Genomic DNA, 12,795 nt, shown 5'->3' with positions numbered 1-12,795 from the left:
CTATAGACTTATAACTATCAGACATGATTAATAATATATAAGAATCAACTCAGAAAGATGTTTACCTCTGTTTGGACCATGTTGATCCTATTCTTTCTAGCCGTCTCAACGAAACTAAATACGTTGATCTCTCTCTCTGTCTTGATAACTTCCATTAAACAGTAGATGGAGATGAATGTTCCAGTCCTGCCAACTCCAGCACTAAGGAACAACAGAAGGATGTCATCAGCATTTATGTCACTTTACCGTTAGTATACTGCTTGTAAAATCCAAGGACAAACTTAAAGACTTGAACCAGCTGTCTCTCAGCATGAATTCCACCACAAAACATGACAATAATGATTTCCAAATCCTGGCCAGGCCAAACCAAGAGTATAAAACTTTACAAAAATATTCTGTTACTTTACTTCAATGGCGTTTGTAACCACCCGTTTACTATACTCCATTATATCAGAGGCACGAGTAACAGCTTTGTGCTAGGGTAAGGAGGGGCTAAGGTTCTATGTCATCTAGGAAAGAGATCTAATTGGATAGGTTGTCTCAGAATAAAGTTTTGATGCAGTTATCAACAAGAGCATTTCCAAACCAACAAAAGATGACACAAAAGAGAAAAAGGAATAAGTGTTAACAGCTGTAACAGGATTTCATATGATACTAACAGAGCTGACAGAGACATTCACAGAGTTATGCTTTTCGTTGTATAACATGGCATGCAATGCAAATTGAAGTCTAGAGTATAAGTTTAAAGAAGCTAAATCTGACATGATGCCTTCATGTGTCTGTCCTTTTGATACTTGGAAACTTGTGTTGACCCTGGGATAGGTACTTTCTGATCTAATGCCAAACTTGTAGTAAAAAAGTAGTACTTGCCTATAAACCTTAATTAAGACATACATTTTCCCAGCTGGGGTGTGGGGGGGGGGGGGGAGGATGCTGGATGGAGAAAGGAAGATGCTTTACTGCGCACTTGCAAAATTATCATTGAGTTGCTTAGTAGTGTTGTAGTAAGTTGTTGTGTATGTTTCAGAGTTGTCAGAAACATGTTTGGTAGGAATAGTGAACAAATATGGACATATTTTTCCAAAGATTATAGTACAGTAGAAATCTACAGTACTGTGTTACACCTTAATGCAAACTTTTCTATTTAAAGCATTACAAGTGAAGGAGGACATAGATGTAGCTCTGTTGCTACTGTAATTTAGCAGTAACCATTGAAATATACTAAACCTTTAATGCCGATTAATCTACAGTATGCAGTAATTTACACTTAAATTGATGTCTGTTCTATCTTTACAAGATTAAATCCTGGCCACAGTTCTGACTACAATATTCTAACAACCCAGTACACCAAGTTTCATAGTTTTAGTTTACTGGAGTACTGAAGCCTGAATTGCAGAGCAATTTCAATGAAGCTAAATTCAAGAACCTGTACTTATAAGCTATCACAGCAGGTACTATCTGATTAATTTTAATGTTGCAACATTTTACATGAAAATATGATCTCAAACGTGACTGGATAAATGTTAATATTGACTAATCTGATGACTATGATGAAGACTTCAAGGTAGGAAGTTCATGCGACATGGCCATTCTGTAAAGTTGCTGGTCAATGAAAACCTTAAATTAAGTTGTATAACTTCTTTTAAGCTTTTGCATAGTTTTAACATGTTAAATAAAATATCTGAGAAAGTTATCAGTATTTCTGTTCTAATTTTCTTCTTTTTTTTGCCAGATGTAAAAGATCCAAATCAGTGATTTCAATCAATAATTTTTTTTTTAAATCAAGTTATTAACATCGATGTGATTTAAATCAGCCAACCTTGATGAGAGGTAACTATTTTTACCTTTACTTTAAATTCTTTAATTTGATAAAAGAAAATTTAGACAGGTTTACCTGCAGTGGATCAGAACTGGACTTTTCTTATGATTATGGAGAAGCTTTGTGTGTTTGATTAGTTCCGTAATAGGAATAAAATCAGTCGGTACATCCATATCTGGCCATGTGGTATAATGTAGCTGATATACAGTCTGCATCTTGTTCTCCTGTGTATGAGAAGAAGTTCATTAAGTAACAATTGTTGTATACTTAAAGTGAACAATTTGGTAGATTTTTGTCAAAAATTTTTTTGCTTCTAGTGTGTTAATAGTCAAAAGGCATAGACATCAGCACCCTGCTAACAAAATGGGTCAAAACCAGTTTCATCTGACAGTTCTAATTATAGTGGAAAAGAAGCTGCAAATAGAATCTGAATAGGCAGTTAATTGCACTGCTAACAAAGTCATTAGCCTGTATTTCTCTTGGCATACAAATTACCACTGTCTAACAAGAAATGCAAATATACATTGAGCTTTTTCGATGAGGTAATTAATAGCCATCTTTGATGACCTCAAATGACTTTGACCTTCTTACCAAGCAATCGGTTTCGTCTAGAAATTCGTCTAAGCTCCCCTTCAGGAGACATGTTTGAAACCAAGGTGTCAAAAATGCACAGACATCCATTATTGTGATTGCGTAGGTTAAAGTTGGTATCGAGACCAAAAATCCTTTGCTTAAATATATAAAAAATGCTTCTAATGAAGCTCAAGTGAGCAGACACTGGCCTTACAAGTAAAAAATAGATATGTAACAGTAATAAACTTCTTCAACTGCTATTTCTAAAGAAAAGTGATCTGTACAAAGTTGAAACTATTTAAGTTTTACATTGACAACTTGCAACTCCTTGACATCAAAATCAGCAAATTGTACTGTGGTTGCCCAGGACACCACAATAGTTCCAAAGGACTTGCTTCCTCCTTCATGATTTGGCCAATACTGTGTGCAACGATCCTGTACCAAGAAGACAAAACATGTTTAAATTTAGTCTCCACATATTTGGACATGAAAAGAGTAGGCCTATCCTATAAGCTTTCCCTTGAAAATTTGTTACACCCAGACTATAGCTGAGATCTGTCATTTCTGAGACTGACAGCCAGAGACTCATCGTTTTTTTTTTGTCCATTGCATGAAAAAGAACACGAAGGATCAGAAAGTGCATGCACCTAGCCTGTTTTTCCTCCCACTGAGATAGCTACTTCCTATTTCTGGCGAATTAAATTCCTCAAGCTGTAGATTCAACGTTATCAGAGGTTTCAGTTTCTGACCCTTGTACATAGAGTTACTAAGACCTTGAGAGAAACTATGAGCAAGAAAGCTTACAAAAATAATTGATGACATTATGTTATCATATATGCAATGATCATGTCAGGGTTATTATATTTAAACATCAGCATTGTAGCGTCATGTATCTCAAAGAACATCACAATCAAAACAGTAAACATTAAAAGAAAGTTAAAGGTGAAGGTTTACAGTCTTTACTAAGACCAAACTTTCACCCTTGGCCATTGATAACTTGACACACCTTCACACCCAATTGTGCCCAATTCAAACAGCCTCAGTCTCTGGCAGGGCACTACAACCCACCGCATCAATGTGTCCCCTGGGTGATCCAATAGGGTGCAGCCAAAACCAGCGCATGCAATTATATTTTCAAGTGACATTGTAGGTTCCCAAGTTTTCATACAATTGGATGAATAAAGGCCAATGAAGATTAAGTTTCTCGCCCAGAGACATAGTATTTAAATGATCTGCCCTGAACTTGGAACTATGTCAGTAATCCTTACATCATTAAGTACACAAGATGTTGCCTGTGTGAATAGAGCCAACAGGATTTTGGGAATGATTAACAGAACTTTTGAAACAAAGGAACATGTATTAATGTTGCAACTTTATAAATCTCTTGTTCTTCCGCACTTGGAAGTTGCCATTCAGGCTTGGAACCCATATTTAAAAGGTGATATAGATTATCTGGAAAAAGTACAGAGAAGATTTACAAGGATGATACCAGTTTTGCTGCATTTGCCGTACAATAAAAGACTTTCTGCTCTAAATCTCACTACATTATCCACCAGAAGACTAAGAGGAGATTTAATTGAAGCTTTTAAATTTATGAAAGGTTTTGATAAAGCTGGTCCTCAATTATGGTTTGAATTTAGCGACATCTCTTTTACTAGAGGCCATTCAATGAAACTGTGCGCAAAATATTCAAAATTGAATGTACGCAGACATATTTTTTCGGTCACGGTTGCATCTGAATGGAACGCCCTTCCACAGTCTGCCATTGATGCTACCAGTATTAATCAGTTCAAAGGACTTTTGGACAGACATCTGCAATGTAGGGGAGTTACAAGAGCTGAGCTCTCTCTCCCTTCTTCATCCCACACTACATCTGTCTAGTGATGAGGTGTGGGATGCAGGTGAATACAGGTGAATATATCATTGAGTTAGATATTTGACCACAATGCTAATACACAGTGATGTAATATGAGCCTTCATCACCCAAATGATCTCACACAGATAGCTACAGTATTAATCCTTGATCCACATGTAGCTACATATTGTACATTAGTAATGAAGAATACATGGAAGGGTTTGATTCACCTTTCCATACTCTGTAAGGTTTGTCAACATCACGATGGTGGACACTTTTTCCTGCCAAATCAACCTCCAGAAATCATTCAGAGAAGCTTTGTTTGGAGCTGTCAATAATCAAAGACCAAAAATTATTTGTCTTAAAAGTCAATGTTATCTAACTTTGTCCTTTCCTTACTGATCAATCTATGAGTGACACACAATGTTTGATCTTTCTGGTGATAGTTGCGATGTAAATAAAGTAAAATTTACATATTTAAATACACAGGCTATTTGCAGTATTAGTTTCCTAACAGTTTTTTGGCTCTATGTGTTGTAATTAGGGCAGACATGTACAGCTTAATATCTAAAACCATAATTAAACAATTTATTGTTTCTGTGTTTCATTTGCTTACTATCTGTGCTTCAGGTTTAAATGTACTATTCAACACTAAAGAACTTCAGCAAACAACAAGGCATTTTCAAATTTCTGTAAATTTTCAATCCAAAAACACTACATTATGGATAATTATCCAGACAATTTGGGATGAATGTGTGAAATAAAAGAAGAGGTGGATATTACTGACATCAAAGTTACTGTAGTACTTAGTGGGTTTATCTCACATATATGCCACATAAACAACAACAAACTTTCCCATAGCTACTGATTATATTCCCATTATTGCTGAATATTATAATCACATCTATGATTTGCATGATATAACAACAATTCCTTGCTTGAAGAAAATTAAACCAAAATGTAGGACAAAGTACTAGGTATTTTCATGAAAAAGCAAAACCAGATGGAGATCCCAGCCGCCCGCTCCCAGAGTGGATGATCGTCAAAGTGCTATGTGGGTTACTTATTGTTAGTTACGAGCAAACCATATATTTTAATGTCAAGGAACTTAATTCTTAATTGCCAGCAGAGATTTCCTAAAGCATACATTTTAATATATAAAGTGCTTACATTACCTTGAGATGCAATTAGGGAAGTTTCACCACGCTGGTCCTGCAAAAGAGACAATATACTATAAATATCCATAGGCAAAGGTTCTTGTTTTGTGAAGGACATAAGCATAGGATGTGTGGATATATCCTTACAATTAAACCTGTGATATAAATCTGAGACTTTTCATATTTACATACAAAAATATATATTTACAAGAAAAGTGCAAAATTAATATTGCTTATTCATACCACGATGTAAGATGCATTGTAGTAATCTGAGTCCGGTTCTTCCATAAGTTTCTCCAGGACGACACGGCTGTGGTCATCTGCAATGTGATTATATAATACAGATAACAGACACTCACTACAGTAGCGTCCAAACAACTGATGTACCAAAACTGAGAAGAGTTTTGACCTGTAAGTATATGAACTGCTAATTTCTTGTTTAAAATTTATAACTTTACTTGCTACAAAAAAAGTTGTGAAGAATATTTGTTACATCTTTCCATTGAACCTAGGCTGTCTTCCTTTTTCCAGAAGGGAAATTTAAATGTTCTTACAGCAATTTCCATAGTGTGCCTAGTTTATTGGAGGTCTGTCCTCTTTGCTTCATGAACTAGATAACGCTTATATGTATGACAAAGCTGAACGATCACCATCAACAAAATGATCTGCTTCACGATTTAGCAGTCAAGCAATATCTACAAAGGTTTTAGAAATTTGTCACAAAAGCGTTAAATAACTACTAAAGTTTAAAGAGAGTTAATATTTCAAACACCTTCAATTAATTCATTTTATTTAAAGCATTAAACTGAGAACCCTGATTATTTTGGTGCAAAACGACAATCAACCAATCAAATTGACAAGGTGCATGTTTAATTATCAATTTAGATTAAATATGGTTGGTGCCTTTGATGAATCTCAAGGTCTTTAATGTGTATAGATACTTAGATAAATGCACTGGATGTGTGTGTGACATTCAAAATTAAAACATAGAGTATAATTAGATTCTACTTAATGTTGTCAATAATAATGTTTCGCTTTTAAGCTTGAGGTCTTTTAGTTTTAATATTGAATGACAACTTTAATCTTTTCAATAAATGAACTAAAATATAGCCAACGAAATATAGATCCACACAAACCTGAATCTTCGTTTCAATTCATAAGATAACGTCTTCTAGATGCACATATATAGCTTACATGACAAAGCTCATATTGTGACAAAGATATTTATAAACAAAGAGATTCATTTAATTGAACACTTACAGGTAAACATTTTTCTGAATCGGTTCTTCTTCCTGTTTCCCTCTTTATCTCCAACAGTCCAAGGACACTGTTGTCCTTTCCTCAAAAGCTGAGAAAGACACACAAATTCAGCTTAGAGTTTAGACTAAAAATAGGATATAAGATTAAAATATTCTTATTACTTTAAAATGTTAACTTTTGTTAGTCCACCAACAGCTCCAAGAGAGGGTTTCTCTCACGCAAAGGTCCCTGGAATAATAAAACAGATTTTTCCATTAAATCCAAAGAATAATGAAAAAAGAAAGAAAATTTTTTGTCATCGGAAATGAAAAATCCGTTCTAACTGATCACAATTTCATAGAATATATCATGTCACACAATTTAATTTCTGTACTTCTATGGTAAATTGTTACTGATTGCTGGCAATGCAAAGAATAAGTGAGTGTTGGGTGGGTGGGTGCATTGAAGATGGGGGGGGGGTAATTTCCTCTGAATCATCTTATCATATCACCTAACCTTGTACAACACATGATTATGCACAATGGCCTTTGAAAACCTTAACAGTTCAAAAATGCAAACTGCATTTTTGCAAGACCACAAGTCCAGTAAATAGTACAGAATTCTTTTCAAACGTTTACTAATAAGGTATGAATGTCAGAAAGTTGCAGTTGCTATTCCGTTACCAGTTGAATTCCCCGTTTCAATCCGTTCCTTTTTTTTACCTTTTTTTTCTTATGATTATATGCCTTACTCTTCAAATTATTCATTTTCAAGATATGTTATTTCCTGCTAATAGTAATGTATATCGTTTTGGGGTACAGCACAGTAAGTCCTTTTAGTATTGTAGCAGTATAAACCAACAATTCTTTGAGTAGACCCTGATACCATTATATTCAAGCTATTGTGTGTTGAAGGAATGGCCTTAAACTCGGCAATTCTATAGTTAAGGTATTGCTGTGCCCCTCCATATGAACCTTGGTTACTGATGCATTATAAAAATTACTTTGTTAGTAACTCCTTTCAAATTGTAATGACTTTACAAAATTAAGCTCTTTCCTTTGATAAAATTATCAACTACAGCTAGAGGTCTGTACAGTTTACAGGCCTGAATAAAAGCTATATATTCTGACGTTTGTACAATAATACAGTATTACGGCTAAAGGAATGGAGTATCTATTCAATTTAAAGGCTCTCCGTTCTGTTGCAGTTGTGTAACAAAATTTAAGTAGGCTCATTGAAAAGCAATGTACAGGATCAATGGAACCACCTCCAATAGCATTGACATATTCAGTGTGGTTGATGTGCTTTGGCTCATGTGTTCAAACAAGTATTTAAATAATTCATACCAAGCTTTGAATACTGCAGTAATGTAAGCTTTCCAACACTTATCAAGTGCAAGTAGTCCCATTAGGTATATTCTAACACTTAGCTCATTTAAGTAATTCTGCTCCCAACAGCACTTAGTAAACACTAAGTGAATACTTTACCTAATGTCGTAGGTATAGATGGAAAGAAGGGTATGTGATGTCCATCATGTATCATTATACTACCATTTGCATGTCACTACACTACTTTAATGCTGACAACTTGATGTGAGTGACTCCTAACAGTGACCCCTGCCAGTTGACAGATACTGACCACCTGCTGTGGACGATATCGACCAGGACTGTCCTTATCTGATGATATCTAGTGAGTTCCACACATACTGTAAATATATATATGATTAACTATTGTAAAGGAGAGTCAGACTTGGTACCTGATCGAATAAACACACCTCAATATATATTCAATGAGGTTAACTTCATCTTTCATGTGTTCTCATACATTGCTTACTACAGTGAACATGGCAGAGTACTCAACAGAAGAAGTTGAAATCTAAGTCTTGGAGACTAAGCAAATACTTAGTAAACATCAAGAATTTTACTAAGGGGATTGAACATAAGAAGTTATATCATGAGTTAATAAGTCTCAGCCATGGCAATTCCTAGTAACTTGAATTTTATAAAAAACTTTAGATAACAGTTCTATACAGCTGGAACTAATACAAACTTGTAAGTCAGTAACAATTCAAGAACAAGGTAATGGCTTTAGTCACTAGCAATTTCCCTGAAGGGAAGTTTGTGGTCGCCTGCCTGTCACAGAATGTATACGGTACCACTAACAACATTAAATTGAACGCATACGATGCCAAGACATATTTAGCAAATTGATACGTACATTGAAAGCAAATTGCAAACAAAATAGTAAAAACAATAAACTCCAGGCAATACCTCTCCCAACCACCCTATTCCTCCCCCCACACCTCATCTGCATTTCAATAGATAGCCTTCTCTATTACCCTAAGCTATGGGAAGGGTGTTGGGTGTTGCTACATATATGGTATATTTAAATCCCTTACCAGCCACACGTAACTGTGGTGAGCCGGCTAAGTTTTCAACAATAGTGCCTTACCTGGAATTCTTGCACTAAGTTTTCCTTGTTTCGTCTGTAATATTCTTCTAGATCAGACACGAGGATTGAAGATGGTAGATTGGTGTACGTTTCATCTGACGGCCTGATTGGTGGATCTTCAGATTCATTCAAAGTTGTGACTTGTGGTGAGTTCAAAGGAGGACTTGTCGTGCCATTTTTGGGTTCCAGTTGTACAATGTCAGGTACCTCGTACGTATTATTACCAGAGTTTGGTTTGACTGCTGTTTTGAAGTGATGAACATTTATTTTAGAAACAAAAGTAAACAGCAACAAAAAACCAAGACAAGGCATTAAAGAAGGTATATAAATGCCTAAGCCATTTGGACAAGTTAATAAACAAACACTATGAGACACATATTATAACAGTCAGATGATTATAGAATGTCTTATCCAAGATGAGGACTATTGGCATCACATCTTAAGTTTAAATAAGATATATGTTAATGTTGTATATCAGGCAATCACTGGCAAGTTTAATACATAAAACTGCAATAAAACCTAAGAAACAAGGGTAAGCATGGCAGAGTATGAAATTTCAGTGTTAAGTTTTGGGACCGTCTCATACAAACAAAAAGTTACTTATTGAGGCAAACATGTGTTCTTGTGACAATATTTATATTTGGTACATCGCTAGATTTAGTTTTAATCAAATGGAACTGGGACCAGATCCCTGCTTACAATGTATGCAAGGTACTGTTGCTTCTGATTGGTACCCCCAGCAAAGACATGGCTGTAAAGGGATTTCCACCAACTATGGGCTGGATAACTCAGTTTTAAAAAGCTAATGTTATATATAATCTTGCAATGTTACACATATTCAGCAGCTGTTGACACTGCACCACCATATTCTAAAGCAAATAATGGTAAAGTGGTTCTGCTGAATGTTATCCAAATGCCTTAATTCATGCTAGCTGCCATCTTCTCGGCCTGAGAGTTTAATGGAATGCTAGAAACCTCTTTTTCTTGATATGATTAATGCTGTTCTGAAGGGATATATCCATGGATGCAATCAAAGAGATATGTCCATAATGGAAAGTGTTATGGAGATGGTGTAGTCCTGAATGTAAATAATGTCATGCACGTGATGATGTGATAGCACCCATAAATTATGCGGTTTAAAATCGACTTAAAGAACTTTCTCATATTTGACAAGTCCAGTTTAGCCACTCTTGTGATGATACTCTGAAGTATATCAACTTTGTAAACTGGTACCTGCAATGAATATTATATAAATTTCATGTTAACAGCTGCTGAAACATTAAACACATTTACATCAGCCACATGAACAAATTTGGAACATGGATTTATATTTCATAACATCAGCCAAAGTTCAAACATATCATGTAGAATATGCATGTTTTAAAGCTTTGGTGTTTCCTCATATCTGGTAAACTTTTGTAAATTCCAGAGAAATCTCCACGTTCACCCCAACTAACATATCAAGTTGCTTGGGTTCAACATTAAAAAACGTCATGTTTAGCAATAATTCAAGGACACCTATGCACCCAGAGAAAATTTCACTCTTGGCCTGGCCAATGTAACTTAAGCACTTAACAGGAATTCTGATAATCATAGCAGATAGTTACATTACTAGCTTCACGTAAGCAGTGGAACATATCCTTCAATGCGAACACAGTGGTCGCTATAAAAACAGGGAAATTTGCAGTCTTTGGCAATGGGTCATTCTCACTCCAAAGATTCCAGGTTTTCTATTAAAACATACTCTCTATCTTACTCAACTTTTAAGAATATTTATTAAGGGCAGATAACATGTCTAGATATAAAATGCTGAGCCAAATTAATGATGACATCATCATGATAATGACACTGTCCTCAAGCACCTGGGCTACTGATTCACATTAACAAACTAAACAGTTTGCAGGCTAAAGAGTGCCTTGTGACAAAATTTTGTTATGTAAAAGGTATGTTATGGTCAAACTGCATCTACTAAAAAACATAAAAGAAAGTTGTTAATGATTTTGACATTCACTCACTGGACTTTGTAAAATTACTGAATGATAACTAGAAAACACGATACTAAACAGACAATACCTTCATCATTGGTGGGAACAGGATTGGAATAGGAAGGTGTGACGCGGGGCTGTGGTGGCTTCAAGGTCTTTCTCCTAGAAAAAAAGTAATAAACAAAAGGCAATATTCTTCCTTTATGTTGAACATTGTTGTACTTGTATGTATATGTATGTATATTAGATCCTCTTGCAAGCAGGAACTCGCAAAGAAGCCTCATAAGCCGCAAGCTGACCGAAGTCAGTCTCTTACATTCATATTTAAAGTCCATAATTATGAATTGTCAATTGTCAACAACTCTGTAACTGGACGACATACATTAATCTGGGAGTGACTCGAACCGGGGACCTTATGATTGAAAGGCGCCGGCGTTAACCACTGAGCTAACACTCCACACTTCAACTATCAACTCAGAGAATCATAGCTATGTCTGGTGTGTCAAGCATGACTACAATTATTGATTATTGACAGATTGCTACATATCGACAGAAACAAGAAAATTGGATGAAGTACAGAAAGACTAGTAATAAACACCAAAACGGAATGAGAGCAGAACAGAAATGCTGTTGAAAAGGAGATGATAAAAAATTAAAGGTCTCTTCCGACTGTCCCGATAGTAATCATGATTCTATGCTTGATAATGCAATCATCTCAACTCAAATTGTAAGACAGAGTTTTGCTACCCTAGTGCCCAAGCTTAGAACTCCTATCATCAAACTGGAAACTTTATGAAATCTACAAGTCATGAAAAAAATTGTTTGACTTAACATGCACTGCTGTATAAAGCTACTAATATTTTTTCTGTCAACTTTATGCCAAAAAAGTAAAAACTTTGAACTTGATCCTGAATTTGCAAAAGAAAGAAAGAAAGACACAAAAAAATGAAGAACCTATTTGATATACTTTGTTTTTTTCAATTTTATCAGATGATTATAGTTACCTGTAGGGCATGTAGACAACAATTAGTAGTATGATGATAAAAAGCACTGCCAAAGGGATGCTGACGATCCAAGCATTATTACTGGTTGGTGGTACTGGCTGATTCTCTGTTATATCTAAAGTTATAATTAAAAAGTGACCAACTGCACTGCACAAATTATCATACAAGGTAACTACTGTTCTTAAAGTTTCATCATAACATAATGATGAGCTAAATACTCCTTTAAAGTAGCTTTAGCATTACCAACATATAAATTTATATTGTTGCAAGGAAAATGCTTTACATGGTTCCCACACTTTTACTCCCAGGAGCCAGAGGGAAGGTCAGTGATTAAGCAGACCTTGTTTTATCTCAATTTCTATTTTCTAAAATCTACATGGAAAAGATTACCTAACATTAGTAATCAGTAGGTCGGAGTTCTTGCATCATCAGAAAAGTGTTAGCCTGGCTTGATTTGGGTATAAATTGGAAAAATGTTGGTGCAGGATTATATATGAAGCAATATTTTCATTCCACTTCCCATTACACTAAATCTTCATACAACATATTGATAAGATATCACATGACAATGCTACTGAAATAGATGCTTCACTGAGGGGACTTTCTTGATCTGTTGAAAGGGAAACCATGAAGATGTAATTCTCTCCTGGCTCAAGTCCTTCCATGATAGTGAACATTGTACTTCCAGGGACTGTTGTTACTCTCTGTGGAT

At 35.3% G+C, this 12,795-nt stretch overlaps 1 protein-coding gene across 1 annotated transcript in view; it reads right to left on the bottom strand.

Moving 5' to 3' along the window:
* Window positions 1–12,795, bottom strand: part of LOC139982818 (uncharacterized) — a 66,467-nt gene that overhangs the window by 20,189 nt on the left and 33,483 nt on the right. The window contains exons 13-22 of the mRNA XM_071995927.1: window positions 12,084–12,198; window positions 11,168–11,241; window positions 9,095–9,336; window positions 6,665–6,752; window positions 5,648–5,724; window positions 5,423–5,459; window positions 4,478–4,575; window positions 2,702–2,827; window positions 1,895–2,043; window positions 66–201 (exon numbers count right to left, since the gene is read on the bottom strand). Coding sequence (XP_071852028.1) covers window positions 66–201; window positions 1,895–2,043; window positions 2,702–2,827; window positions 4,478–4,575; window positions 5,423–5,459; window positions 5,648–5,724; window positions 6,665–6,752; window positions 9,095–9,336; window positions 11,168–11,241; window positions 12,084–12,198 — 1,142 coding nt within the window. The remainder of the gene's footprint in view (window positions 1–65; window positions 202–1,894; window positions 2,044–2,701; window positions 2,828–4,477; window positions 4,576–5,422; window positions 5,460–5,647; window positions 5,725–6,664; window positions 6,753–9,094; window positions 9,337–11,167; window positions 11,242–12,083; window positions 12,199–12,795) is intronic.

The sequence above is a fragment of the Apostichopus japonicus genome, chromosome 2 (genome assembly GCF_037975245.1).
Source record: "Apostichopus japonicus isolate 1M-3 chromosome 2, ASM3797524v1, whole genome shotgun sequence".
In the NCBI taxonomy this organism is placed as follows: domain Eukaryota; kingdom Metazoa; phylum Echinodermata; class Holothuroidea; order Aspidochirotida; family Stichopodidae; genus Apostichopus; species Apostichopus japonicus.
The sequence above is the reverse complement of the archived record's forward strand: the minus strand, read 5'-3'. Positions and strand labels throughout refer to the sequence as shown.